This window comes from Fukomys damarensis, unplaced genomic scaffold (assembly GCF_012274545.1).
Source record: "Fukomys damarensis isolate Sample0158 unplaced genomic scaffold, DMR_v1.0_HiC HiC_scaffold_15, whole genome shotgun sequence".
Taxonomy (NCBI): Eukaryota; Metazoa; Chordata; class Mammalia; order Rodentia; family Bathyergidae; genus Fukomys; species Fukomys damarensis.
The window spans coordinates 3,343,317-3,358,472 of NW_022900927.1; the positions used below are offsets into that span (position 1 = coordinate 3,343,317).

The following is a 15,156-nucleotide window of genomic DNA, read 5'->3' on the forward strand; positions in this document are numbered from 1 at the left end:
AATGCAGGGTCACTAAAGAGAATGATATAATATTTATAAAGCATTCCTATGACGAAAGAAACGCTTATGTACAAGAACTTTCAGGTTATCCCCCTCTATGACATTGGGGAACTACAGCAGGTGTAGCAAACACACTGTCTGAACCTGCGCACAACTCAGTCAGTAGAGCATGAAACTCTAAATCTCAGAGTTGTGGGTTTGTGCTCCACACTGGGTGCTAATTACAGGAGACCCCTGCAGTTAGGTTCCAGTACCCTGCCCAGTATATGACACAGGCCTGAGGGAAAATAAAATATACTAAAAGACAAAACTAAGAGAGAGCAAGCAGGGTGCCAGGAAAACCAATGGCAGTGCAACCGACAAAGGCCCAGGCCAGGCCCAGGCACTTTCACTGGCAATCAGTTGGGGTAAAGGCAAGCTACATTCAAGGGTAGGGCTATGTGTGGTTTCTATGGAAATTAATGTAAACAAAGCTTGTAAAGGACAAGACAAAGCATTCTCAAATCAGGAACGAATAGATAAAATATATGATTACAATTAGTACACTGTCCTTCCAGTAAGGTTTTAATTGTGGGAATGGAATTTGGGTGTGAGTTACTCTGACTTTGGCACACAGAATTTGGCCAGACTCACTTCTCAAAACAAGCCAATTGCGGGCTTAACTCTTTACAGCCTGCTCTGGGCAGAATCACCATTATGGTTTCCTCCAAATGCTATACTGTTTGCAAAGCACTCCTATGATGAAAAAAAATACTTATGTACAAGAACTTTCAGGTTATCACCCTGTAAGATACTGGGGAAGTACAGCAGGTGAAGAAAACACACTGCACACAGCTCGCCCTCCACTGCCTCGCACCTCTCACTACACTGGGACAAAGATGGTTTCTGAGAGCTGCCTGGATTGTGAGGGAAGCAGGGCTCTCTTTCCCTTCCTCTTTTTTTTTTTTCTTCTCTGCTCACATGTATACACCAGAAAACAAAAAGGAAATGGATATTAGCTTTAGGTAAGTTAATCTGCTCTTAGCTGCTCTTTAAAATGTAAACTGAGAATTACCTTCTCTGAGGAAGGGAACTTGTCTGTGTGATTTGTCACTATCTGCTGATACCGAGGATGCATTTATTAAATATACAAAGAAGGCTGTCAAATATAGGAAATGACTGGTTAAGAGGATACTCTGAGTTTTGTCAGTTTGTACTGCTGTGTCCTCTAAAGTCAGGTATTTAAGAGGAGACCGTGGGCAGCACACACTAACCTATGACACAGCCAGGTCTTCCTAATGGGTACACAAACACATACACGTGCACACACAGGCCTCTCACATGCCAGACACAAGTCCTGAGTGGCTTAGCATCTGTTAGTGTTGAAGGGGAGGACAGCAGTAGCTGAAAGATGAGCAAGACTGGACACAGTTCCCACATCACTGATGTGAGGACCATGGAGGACCACAGAGGCGCATGGCACAGCATGTGAGGCCTACGCCACAAAGACACCTTTTTGGTTACCTAGGTGCAGATGGCAGTGGATTCTGCCCATCCCAGCCACATCTGGATAAAGAGATGACACTGTCTGGCATCAGCAATACATACCTTCATCCTGCACTCCTTTAATAAGCCTTCCACGAATTTCGAGTTGGTCTGTGCAATCACCGCAGGAGACAGGTCTGACAACTTGGGTTGTCTCAGGTTTTTTCCTAAATTTCGTGCCTCTTGCATATATTTCTAAAAATAAGAAGTATTTTTAGTACATAAACATCAGATATTCTGTTCTACTTTACCTTACACAAACGCAGAACAAACAAGATGCAAACACTCTGTAAGTACATGTGACTACAGAAAGGAATTAGCTCCAGAGTGCTAACAGATGGAGGACACCGATACTCTGCCCCAGCAACCTGTGAACTCCTCTGAGAAAAAGAGGACAAGAGAAACCTCCTCAGGTAAAACTCATTCAAAATGAGGTGGAGTCTAGCTTTTTATTTTATTTTATTCTGTTTGAAGCTGTGATTAATTAGGATCAAGTTTATAACAAAACCTCTCAGGTATGTGGATTATAATCCTGGTTCTACAGAAGGCTGGTGGCTCTCAGGTCCCCATCTGCCTTGCCTGCTCACCCTCCCACCCTCCGTGGTGCTCTGCAGACAAGCCCTCTGCTCTAAGAGTCTAAGCAGCACAATTGGGAGCTCCAGAATCCTGCTGCAATGTATATCATGACCTCAAGCACATCAACTGGGAAGGTTACATAACACAGCTATCTGCTAGGCAGACAGATGCATGCCCACTCAGCCCATCACAGGCTGTGGTATCACGTTGAGGGCATGACGCACTCAGGAGGCAGGAGGCCTCTCTGCTGTGGTGCTGCTGAGGCCCTCCTTACCACTGCTCCACAATCAGGAGGAAGTGGGATCATAGCAACAGCTTAGGGGCCACACCTGGTCACTGCAGAACCCATGCTCCCTCTTCTTTCTGGGCTCCCTGAAAAGTCTTATCTAGATGCTATACGTCTGCATCAGGCCACTGGATGGACTCCCCAAGAGGGCCACAGCAAAACCTACCTTATCCCTTAAGGAGAGAGCTTGATACTACAAGAAAAGGTATGTAAATCCTTCACATCCTTTAAACACAAGTGTGTATGATTAACACAGCTCCCCTCTGAAAGAAAACTAATCTGCTGTGAAAAAATAAAAAAATTCCACTGAGAGGGACTTAATGGAGCAGTTTACCTCTACTACTGCCCAACTCTCATGAATGTTGCAAGCATTTAGTTCCTGCAGTGCTTATATATACTTTTATGTTTCAAATATTTTTAAGAGGGCCTAAGAAAATGCAAAATTGATAATAAGGGATCTGCTATCAATGGCGAAGTTTAACAATGTGGGAAGAAACATTCTGGAAGCTAGTTTTCCAAATAAGTAAATATAGGAAATGAAAGCAGAATCTGAGAAATTAATCTGAAATATAGGGCAGAGGCCCTATATAAGAATTATACCTGTTTCCATTTGTTGTTTGGGATATATATTGAAAATGAGATAAAAAGCTGGTAAAAACAAATGTTAACTGTTAAATGTTTACTAACGGTCCTTTCTGTCCCCAGATTCAACACCTTGATCATTAGCACTCTTGCAAACAACACTGAGAGAACCCACGACAAGACTTGGTTCTCGAGAAGAGCTACGTGTCAAACTAGCTTAGGAAGAAATGCAATGGTTAGAAGAAAAGGAGTGCAAATATGGTTGGGCAAGAGGCTAGGAGGAGCTCTAGCATTTCTCTTTTTTCCCCCTGGAATATACGAGTAAACTTTGGAAAGCCAATAATTTGATTAGAACCTAAGCATTGTTTAAAGCATGTGTGAGGGTTTCCATGAATGCGCACCAGCCAGATGGGGTCTTTTCTTCGGGTGTATTTACTGAGCACCCACGTGGGCAGCTGTACCCACTAGCCAGCAGTGAGGCCATGGGGCTGAGTCTAGCTACCGGAACCACAGAATCAGCAACACCCAGGACACTCACGGGAAAGATGGGGCAAAGGGCTGAGAAGGGAGGCTGCCTCTGCATACAAAAAAATGGGGCACTCCCTGAAATTAAACAAGGGATGAGACAAATGGCAACCAGAAAAAAGATGTATTTTGAAATAAAAACAGGAAGATGAACCTTTCACAAAGAATGTTTTATTATAAGCCCATTTCTCTACAGACAGAAGTAACTCCAGATTTGTTTATCTTGTTTGTTTCTTTCTTTCTGTCAAAGACAAAAAGCAACAAACCAGTAGGATGTGCCTATGAAAATATATCCTACCATCAAGAAACACTATATATAGGCTTTACCTTTCTTTTCTAATCAACAACCTATCTCTTTAACTGATGCTGAATTTATGAAGAGAAGACCACTGTAGAATTACCTAACCAGTCTAACACATAGGAGAGGAGAAATCTATGGTCCCCGAGCACCCAGGTGCAGAGTGGTTAGCGCAGTGTGGTCTTCGGCATAAAGACTCCTGGCTTAGACACTGTGAGCCCTGGGCCGCAGGCTGCTCTGCCTTGGTGTCCTCTTCCTCTGGACATGCCTCTGGGACTTCAGATCAATCATGTCACGCTGTAAGGATGGCTTTAGAGGCTCCTGTGTTAGCCTAACATTCTATGTTGATGACTAGATTTCCCAACAACATAAAATGTAGATCAGGAAGATAAATGCTGTTGAGATAACACTCAGCAAAAAAGGGCTTATGTGTAATCACTTCTGTCCTTCTGCAAAATGTTTATATGAGAGGGAATTTGTAGCACTGGGGTGCAGCTTGGTGGCAGAATGCTTACCTAGCATGTACAAGGCTCTGGGTTTAAATGCCCAGCCCCACAACAGAGGGAATTTGCATGTTCAATATGTCTCTTACCTTTAGAAGACAAGTAATGTGCTATCCAGTACCAAAAAAAATGAAAACAAAACCCAAAACCAAACAAGTATGTCCCTACCACATTGGGCCTCAAAGGCCTTACGGTTAGCAGCATGGTTACCCATCTGTGTCTGCACACACTGCACTAAGAGCACCTGACACAGGAGGAGAGGCTGAGTGTTCACGTCACAAGGTGATGGAGGCATCTACAGCTACGTGCACACACATGTGTGTCCCAACCAAGCAACACGAGTGAACACCGGTGAACAATTCCAGGCAGAGGACCTACCAGGCAGCACTCAGAGAAGGACTTTTTAGGAAGCCATGTGGGAGGAGGGGGGCCCTGCTCCCATTCCCAGAATGCCATGGAGTTCTGACAGACAAGTTCCCTGGAAGGCTGAGATGACGGAGAAGTGGCAATGACAGGAATTGTAAAAGAAAAGGACAAGGGCCGGGATTTAGCTCAGTGGTTCCACCGCCTGCCTTGCAAGCACAAGGACCCAAGTTTGATCTCCCTGGTACCAAAAAAAAAGAAAAGGACAGGGGGCCAGGGGGCCAGGGATTTAGCTCAGTGATTTTGCCTCGCAAGCGCAAGGTCCTGAGTTCAATCCCTGGTACCAAAAAAAAAAGAAGAGGACAGGGAGAGAGAGAGAGAGAGGGGGAGAGAGGGAGAGAGAGGGGGAGAGAGAGAGAGAGAGAGAGAGAGAGAGAGAGAAGCAGAACAAGCATGCACATGACAAGAGCAAGCAAAAGGGAGGGGGAGAAAATAGCACAGCAGCCAAAGAAGAGCACTGAACAGGAGATACTTCCATTCTTAATAAAAATTAAAGGCACACATGAAAGTTAACAGAGGTCAACAGATGTTCTGAGTGATGTTTTCTGCTTCATTGTTATGCATTTGAACTTAGAAAATAACAGATGTTTTTCTTTTCTTTTTGAGACAGAGTCTCGCTATGTGGTCAAGGCTGGCCTCATAATTCTTGACGATCCTCCTGCCTCAGCCTCCCAAGTCCTAGGATGACAGGTGTGTGCCACCATACCCAGCAACAGACTTTCTGACTGCATTTGCTTTTGACTACAAGAAGTAATTAAAACTTACTTGTAATTACTAAAATGCTAAATGCAGTCTTATTTTTAAAGAGTACAAATAAAGCTCAAAGATTTCAATTTAGAAACAGTTATAAAATACTTTTAAAAAACGGAGTCAGCAAGCCAAGGCACAGGTAAATACACTACTCACTGTTTGAATTATACTTGAATTCTTGAAATGTCTGTGTTTCTTCTTATAGAAACCTAGGGTATTGACCTAAAGTTTACCCTCAGCATAGCTTTACTTGATACAGCACACAGAAAGACTTGTTATAGAATCTTAGATCACACGCACTGAAGTAATAAATATAGAAATGGGGTATTTTCTGCTACAAACCACCACCAAAGGTTCACATTTTAAAATGTGACAGGAGTTTTTGAGTCTGGGCTGCTGGTGAGCCTAGGTCCTGGGTCCTGGCCTCGTCCCACCAAGCAGCAGCTCGGAAACCCACCTCCCGCAGGTCGCTGTCCAGGCCAATGTGCTCTGAGTGCTGCCGAAGGCGCTCCTTTCTGCGCTGTGCCGTGGCACTCCGGCTCACCCAGCGACTGTGGAGGGAAACACACCAAGCCAGCTGTGAGATAAAAACATACTTGCTACCTTTACAAGAGGAAGAACTGGCTGATCAATACAAAAGGCTGACAACAGCTATTTTTCAATCAATTATCTATAAAATATTGTATGTAACAACTTTATTAGGATATAATTAGAATACCATGTAACCCACCTAATTAAAGCACACAATCCAATGGTTTTTGGTGTAACAGCAAGTATGTCAACCATGGCCACCATTAATGTCCTTTAATAACTAAGGTAAGAAGAGGATCAGTACAGGCTGGGGATGTAGCTCAGTGGGTGGTGCACTTGCCTAGCACTGGTGAGACTCCAGGTTTATTAATTCCAGGAGAGAAAAACCCCAAACAAACAAAAACAGTCCCATATACATTAAATACACAATAGCAACTTAGTCCTTAGCTACCGCAGACGTATAAGACATGCCTTAATGTTCTGGGGTAAATATTCGGGGTTTCTGGGAGGCACAGGCAGTGCCAGGATGCAATCAGACCCAGGCCACACACATTTCCCTCACTCTACCACTGAGCTAGCCCTCAGCCCTAGGCACAGCTTTGTAAAGTAACAAGTCCTTTCTGTAAAGTCATGTGCAGGGACCTGAGGACTCCTGGGATTTCTTTCAGCTCAAAACAACTGCATGTTATGTTTTTGTGAAATGGTAGCTCATATCTGTCAATTATTCTGGAAAAAATACTTATTTTATAAACTCAATACCAAAATATGCAGGAAAAACGAGTTCAAAGTACCACCTCAGCTCTTTTTCAGAGCCTATGAAACTCTCACAGCAGGGAGGTGCTTCACTCTGACCTTCCTCAGAGCACCTCCCCTAATGGACCACGTTCTAGCACGGTGACCATCATCTTGTCTAGACAATTCACTGACACATGATCGAGTCAGCCTGTTCATGTTGCTGAGGCCCTGCCTCAAAAAAATTAATATGGACTAGGGATGTAACTCATTGGTGGTATGCATCTTGCATGAGCAAGGCCCTTGGTTCAATCCTCTGTAAAACAAACAAAACAAAACAGTAAAATTTACTCATGGATAAAAAACAAAATTAGAGTTAACAGCCAGGGTGGTCCAAATAAATAGTAAAATTGTGAGACAATGTAGATACTAGCTAATGAACTTGCACAGCAAAGTGAAGGAGCAAGATGTAAACTGTGGGACATTTCTCTTCATGGGCAAAAGTGGGAAAGGTTTTGGAGAAAGAAAAGGATAAAGACTGACCAGTAAGATAACTGGCCCTTCTAACTATGTGCCCTATGGGACAAAATAGCCTATTTTTTTTCTTTAAAGTAGGGAAATGAGTAGTGCTTAAGAAAATTTCTATGAAGTTCATACATTCCTAGTGTTGAGTAATGAATTTATTCTCTGTATTAAACCTCATTTACTGATTGTAACCTTAACAATGATGGAGAATTGCTGACATACCCAAGACTGCTTATTTGCTTCTATCATATAAACATCCTATTAACTTCTAACATTTGATCAATCATTTACAGTATAGAGGCATGCTCTTAAATCACTTTCAGCTGTACCTAGAGTTCTGCGCTCTTTTCTCTTCCAGGCTATAATCTACAGGAAAATATAGTGCCTCAGGTTTAGTATGGAGATGGGAAACCTCAAGATTACATATAAAGGTTTAAAAAGCTAGCAAATAAAGCTGTCAGATTTGAAATCCTTCCTGCTATGCTCTATTTTCCTTTTCTGCTATATTTTCTTCGCAATGCTTATACTATTGTCATGGAACTTTTTTTACATAGTAAGTTTTGTTTTGTTTTTTGTACTGGGGGTTGAACTCAGGATCTTGCACTTGCCAGGCAGGTGACAAGTTGTTTTTTAAAATCTGTTTCCTTGCACTTAAGAACAGAGATCTTTGTTATGTTCACAGTAAATTCATGATGAATAGGACAGTCCTCACCAGGGTACTACAAACATTTACCAACCAAACGAATAAGCAACTTAATGCTATCAATGGAAGTAAAAACTATCAGACAAATAGTCTAGTGGCCATATCAAAGTGATTCAAAACAATCAAGACTTTTTTTTTTTTGGTACTGGGAAGTGAACTCGGGACCTTGTGTTAGCAAGGCAAACAGCAGCACCACTGACCCAAATCCCTGGCTCAATCAAGATATTTTAATAAAAGAAAAACAATGACTCATCTGTGTGACAGAAGAGTCTTGTAATTCTCATTCAGTTAATTCTGTAAAACACAACATTGTATCTGGTGCCATGGTTGGAAAGTTTGAACCTGCACAGTGGTCAGGCGTTTGTTGCACAATTTTATTTATCAAAGCATGGACCACTCTTCATTGGAGAGGGAAAAATTACAAAGCAAGCAGTGTCAAATGCTCAGGTGCCAGTTATTTGTTTATGTCTTATAAGCAGCACCTTAAATTCTAACAACCTACCTCCTCCAGACTTAATTAAAAACATCTGTATTACATCCAGGAGGGACACTGTAAAAGCCTTGTGCACAATAGGCAAACACTCTACCCCTGAGCTACATCATTGGCACAGGAGAGGAAGAGTTCATTGAGTACATAACTGTTTCCTCCTCCAGTAAAACCACCTTTATGACTGTCTTCATGAAGCTGAGAGAGCCTATTTAAATGAGTTCAGCTGAAGAAAGTTAAAAAAAACCTGACTATTCTTTGCATCATGCTCCCCACCCCCGATATTCAAAAGATTCCTGGTACTGAGGATTTTCTATACCCTTGAACAGTCTTTGTGAATTGGACACCATGAACACGATGTAGGGGGCAACTCTGAACTGAGCTGAACCGAATCTTCAGGGCTGGGGCCTCTGATTCCAGGAATACTTTTGCAGCTTGTCAGAAGATCTGCTCTTTTGAGTGCATCCCACTCTAAGAATGAGGTAAGGCTTCGAAGGAGTCTTCATTCTGGAAGGATCACTGACTAGTGGCCGTCACTCAACTCTCTCATGTTCAGTATTTAGCTAATTCAAGATTTCTTGGGGCTGCTGGTGTAGTTCAGTGAAGAGCACTTGCCTAGCATGGGTGAGACTCTAGACTCCATCCCAGCACTAGGGCCCCCAAGGACCATAGTACCCTCTCATCACAGCAGCAGAGTACAGCAGGACATGTAAAGTACGGAGCCCCTGAATCAGCAGGCCTAGGTTGGAATCCTAGTTTCAACATTTCCTAGCCATGTCATCTTGGTACAAGCTGTTGAACCTCTCTAAACCTCACTTATAACTGAGTAAAACAAAGTAAGCTTATGTTTAAGAATATGCTTACAACAAGGATGAATGGCCTGATGAGCTTTACAGCCATCAACAGAGAAGCTAGTGCAGAACCAGGTTAGTTACAGTAGTAGCCATTACCGTCAGCAGAAGCATCACCCCAGAGCCACCTTTCATGGCATGAGGAAGGCTCCACTGCCAGGAAATATAGAGATATAGATATTTTTTTTGAGACAGGGTCTCATTATATAGTTCATGCTGGCCTCGAACTCACTATGTAGCCCAGGCTGACCTCAGCCTTCTGAATTCTGGGATTATGGGCGTGTGCCACCACACTCAGCTGAGAAAAGACATATTGGAAAGTAGAAAAAAAAGTGGGCAAGGAGGAAGAACAGTAAATACTGAAGTAAAGCAGCAGTAGAAGTTTCCAAAGTTTCTGGCTGATACCTGTCAGTCAGACCAGAGGCTTATAATTAAGACTCTGAAAGGAAAAAGAGTGGTGTGTGCAGCACTGTAACTCCTTCTTTCTGTTTATATACACTGTTCCCCTCTCATGTGCGGGCTATCATTCGAATTCTCTGATATCTGGACCTGAGTCTACCTTTCTCACATATTTCAAAATCACATTTGAGTGGAAAGCAGAAGGAAGAATGGTTGAGAGGAAGTATGTATATATGCCAGTTCTCCAATGAATGTATTATTATGCTGAAAACATATTTTAAAAGATACATTTCAGATCACTTGACTAAAAAAAGAGAAATCGTGTGATCTGAAAGGTAACAGTTTATTCACTGGACTATTTATATAATGTTTTGTTTGCTTCTCACTAAATGATACGAAAAATTAAAAAAGCATATTTGAACAAATGCTTTCAATTAGTCAACTAGAAAAATGGCAAGGCTTTCCTTTCTTTCAAGGTATAAAATAAAAATAAGACATAAGCAGGGCAAACTTGAATACAGAGATAAATGTTACCATCTCAGAAATGCCTTCTAGCACCAAGTGCCTAGATAAGCACAGTATTTGTTAAATTAAATCAACTGCTATCGTCAAATGTAAACAGCAGGAAACTGCAGTTTCCTCTGTCCTGGCGAATAACCATGACAAGCATTTGGGAAAGAGATGCATACCAAAAATCCCACAACAGCTCAGCACATCACCTGAGGTGGGATGTCACACTTCCTTGCCATCTTTTAAGAGCTTCACACTTCTTACTTAGGTCGAAGACATAATCAACCTCTTCTATCTCCTCCTTGGCTCTCTATGTGCCTTGTGGAAAGTCAGGCGGGTGGGTGCCACTGTATTCTGCACACCCAGTCTTTCTTTTCCTTTCCGTGGCCTTCCTGGCTCTCTTGCGTGTCCCTTCTCTGAGCCTCTTACTGAACGAGTAGACTGCAGACCTGCAGAGGCAACCCGCCACACCTGGGTCAAGGTTCCCAGGCTGGTGAGTGGTGAAGAATGAAGTGAATTACAGAGCTTCTGACTTAATCAGAAGTCACTCTTCCTTACTAAGGCCACATCACCGTTAATACTTCGCTCCTTCTCACCTGTGAACAGAACTCTTTAACATTCACTTAAAACCAAGCACCCCCCCCAAGTCCAAATACTGCACTTAATTTCAGTATTCCCTTCCCTTCCTTCCTCCCTTTAGGAGGTGTTGGGTTACTAAATCCAGGACCTCACACACACAAAGCAAGCATTCTAAAGGTCTGCTGAATCTCCAGACCTCTTTTTTTTCCAGTTCTAACCATATTCAGATATTTTATGGAAGGACTCATCCACTATAATGAGTAACAGGGTTTATCTTTATATTTGCTTTTTCATAGCTTTGTATTTGATACTTCAGAGCAAGAGTGGTGTACAGGATGAACTGCATTCTCCACAATGACATGCTGAAGTCTAGCTTGCTTTGCACCTAGGACGTTGTAGGCTTTTTCAAGTTAAGAAGAGTCATTGGGGCACAGCCCAGTATGATTGGTGTCCCTGTGAGAGAAGGGAGATGTGCACATGGACAGAGGGAGGGTGGCTGTACAGAGATGCAGATGGAGCCCAGATTGAGCTGTAAAAGCCAAGAAGCTGGGGCCACTGAGAGCTGGAGGAGGCAGGAAACTCATCACCCTGAGAAGCCTTTGAGGGACAATGACTGTGCCAGGGCCCTGGTTTTGGGTCTTTCATTTCTAGGGCTATAAGAGAAAACACCAGGGTTTTAAGGCAGCACATTTATGGTATTTCGTTATGGCAGTCCTAGGAAAGCAGTACAGCGAAGACTTACTGGTATTACATCTAGATACAGTCATGCGAAATGTGGCCCTCAGTTTGATCCCTAGCATTGCCAAGAAAAAACAGCTATTCCCAAGTGTACTTTTCTTTGGCAGCAAACAAAACAAAACTCTCATCTTTTTTTCCTGTTGTACTGGGGACTGAATCAGGAACCTCATGCATGCTAGGCAAGTGCTCCACCACTGAATTGCATTTCCAACCCTTTTTAAATTTTGAAACTGGGTCCCACTAAGTTGCCCAGTCTGGCCTCAAACTTGTAATCTTCATTCCTCAGTCTCCCAAATAGCTGGGATTAACAGATATGCACCTCCACACTGAGCCATCTTTGTTTTTTATTTATACATGACAGAATGAACCCCCTTAGGTCAAAGACTGCAATTAAAAAAAAAATTACATGAAATTAATATATTTTACCTAGAAAAATTCAAGGAACAAGAATTTGAAGATTAAAAAATTTCATTATGTTCCATTGTTATGGGCATTCCAAATATGGAACACTAGGAATATAAGGGTTAAAAGCCAAGCATTAACAGTGTCAATCCTATTTCAAATGAATTAATATGGTCTTAAAAAAAGTAATCAGACAAAGAGATGTCTAATGGTTACACAGTGCCTCAATAGAATTGTGGAGCACCCCACCCTTCATTCATTCCTTCAATTACTTACTCAAGTGAACAATAGGCTTACTTGTTATTGGTGGGTCCTGTTGCCAAGACATCGGACTGTAATTTTGGAAAGAACCCTTGCTCATATTTGCCTTGACCAATTTTCATATCCAGCAGATGTGGATGGATTGCAGTGTGATCCATTTTTATTAGTCTCTGCTCAATGGATTGGGCTAAAAATTAAATTTATAACAAATTAGACCTATGATGAATGTAATCACTATGTACTGCAAGCATATACTGATAAAAATAATAAATTGAAAAGAGCAAATTAGAGGTATTTCATTGCTAACATTTCAAAAGTAATGCTTCTTCCACTCACGCACAAGAGAACTCAATCACAACGTCCTGAAATCAGTATAATGTGAATACAGAAAGGTCAATTTTAAATAAATATCGGATGATTAATTTTCACAGTGCTTTCTGCCTTTTCCAGAAGCTGGGTAGTGAAGCTGAAAAATCCGTAATTTAGTATTGAGAGTTTTCTTAAAATAGGAAATTCAATATTCTTAACAAAAACATGGTTCTAAGTACATTAAAGAAAACTGATGGCAAGTAAAATATTTTTCTTGAGCTGAGAGAGAATGTGAAGAGAAGGAAGAAGCAAACATTCTGAAACACTCATGCCTCCTGTCTGCAAGAAGGAATCCTGTGAAGTCCTCTCCTTCACTTTCAGCAACAGCCTCGTTGCCATTAGCAGGAGTCTTTAGGGTGCTTATCAGATCAGGAAGGTAGCAGAGAAGCCAGATAAGCAGGCATTTAGAAAATGTTCAGAGGATAAGAAACTAGCCTTCTGAAGAATGAATAGGTCAAAGTAGAAAGGCAAGAATTACTCAGCATTTGTTTTAAAACACATTAAATTTGATGGTGGTGGAGGATGTCTCTAAGACCAAACAGAGTGATCTGCTTTCCTGCTAAAACAAAATAACCCTCATCTTATTTTTATTAACCAAATCTTCAGGAGAAAATACAACATCAGAAGAGCAAGACTAGGTCCCCAATCCTTTACCAACAGATTGCTAGACAGGCATAAAAACCAGTGAACTGCTGCCCTGTGGTACATAGAACACACTAGGGAACTGCTGATCTGGTGACCTAGGAGAAGAAGGCAGCTTTACCAATATTTCACAGAATCCATTCATTTGCCCCTTTTCATTGCCAGCAGAACTAAGTCATGCTGGCTATTCTCCAAATACATTCTAAAGCTTCTGGGGAAGGAATCTGACTCTTCGCAGATCCACACTGAATGCCATTGGTGTGCACTCACAGAACGGCTCCCCGGGCCAGCGGTCCATGTCCGACAAAGTACTAAGGGTTACCATCTCTGTGACTTAACGTCATTAGGTAATGGACCTTAAGCTTCCCCAGACTCCTCTCATACATCACACGAGTTCATCTAAAACTTTCTTGAATTTCATTATATTTTAATGTATAACTTGTAACTTCTCTTAGAACATAGGCCGTAAGTTTTATGCTGTGCAAAAGAATGCTATGTTTTAGTGAAAAGGGACATTCAATTTTCACTGATGTCCAATGACCTTCCATACTCCATCTATACTTTCTAGGCATCCTAATACTTACAAAACATTAATTAATGGATGATTCGGGCAAAATGATGACTAGATCCATGGCATGGAATTCCCAGAGGACTCTGTCAGTTCTATGTTCCATGAAGTACTATAAAACTGCATTTCTGCCAAGGGCTTGTTCTCACAAAAGGAAAAAATATAAAAGGAGCTTCAGTTTTTGTTGGGTTTATGCATATTTGTATGTATATATGGTTTCTTTGAGACAGAGTCTTGCCATATAGCCAGGCTGACCTCCAACTTATTATGCAGCCCAGGTTATCTGGGAATTTTCAATCCTCTTTTCTCAGCCTCCTAAATGCTGGGATTACATCCATTGGAAAGACAAAGAAATGCATACAACATAATATCAAGTTGTTCTCCTTTGCTTGGAAAGTTAAAAACTTTCCAAACAAAAATCAAGATTCATAATGAATTACTCTAGTTTTTGTATTTTAAATTGTTACAGGGAGCATAGCATAACGTTACTTTCTGTGATGGTATCACCAGTGAACACTGAGTGTTCAGAAATTAGCAAGTGCCTATTTTGAGAGGCCAGGGGTCTGTTAGGCTTTAAAGGGTTTGTGCCTTACTGTCTTGTGTGGAATGGTAAGAAAAAGAAAACCATATTACTATCTACTCCTTGTCTTTCTGTACAGAAATCATGAGGTTCTGGTGCCACAATATCAGTAGCAGATAGCCTGTGCCTAAACAGCTCACCTGTAAATCAAAATGCTTTCTGATTAGAGGCAAAACACCACCAAAAGCATATGCACACATACACAGAACCTAATACCCAATAAAAACCCAATGACATCCACAATATCCCAATCTCTGGAATTTGGGGAAGGATAATTTCACTTGATAAAGGAATAAACTACATAATTTATAGACAGTAAGCACAGTCATACCAAGTTGTTTCCTTTTGCTTCTAAAAAGAATCTAACAGATTAGCCTTCTGGAGGCTACCATCTTAGCTTAATCTCGTTTTCCTACATACGAACACTACAGTGGTATATTTTCAAAGGGGTTTTATATAATTTTTGTGATGACAGTCGGACTCTATAAGAGGCTGAAATTCTTTTAATTGGAAAGACATCCTTTATAGAAGCATGTAAGTTAAGAAAGTGGTGCTTAATTCCATTTTTAACATTCTGTCAGGAAGGAAGAGATGAAATTTGCTCACTAAGGCATTATATTACTCACATGGCTGTTAAAGCACTGGGAAGTCAGAATTCTCTGAACTTGTATAAATAATTTTATTTTTCTGCCTACTCATTTCTAGAAGCACGTAGGTAACTGTCATTTCCTGAAGGGGCTTCCGAAGATCTACTCTTGTACACAGGAATACAACAAGCAATGTCTCAGAGACCTGTACATCTCTCTAAGAGA

At 41.4% G+C, this 15,156-nt stretch overlaps 1 protein-coding gene across 1 annotated transcript in view; it reads right to left on the reverse strand.

Moving 5' to 3' along the window:
- Positions 1-15,156, reverse strand: part of Dennd5b (DENN domain containing 5B) — a 72,815-nt gene that overhangs the window by 30,645 nt on the left and 27,014 nt on the right. Inside the window, exons 6-8 of the mRNA XM_010629001.2 lie at positions 12,222-12,372; positions 5,925-6,018; positions 1,588-1,719 (exon numbers count right to left, since the gene is read on the reverse strand). Of these exons, the coding sequence (XP_010627303.1) occupies positions 1,588-1,719; positions 5,925-6,018; positions 12,222-12,372 (377 nt within the window). The remainder of the gene's footprint in view (positions 1-1,587; positions 1,720-5,924; positions 6,019-12,221; positions 12,373-15,156) is intronic.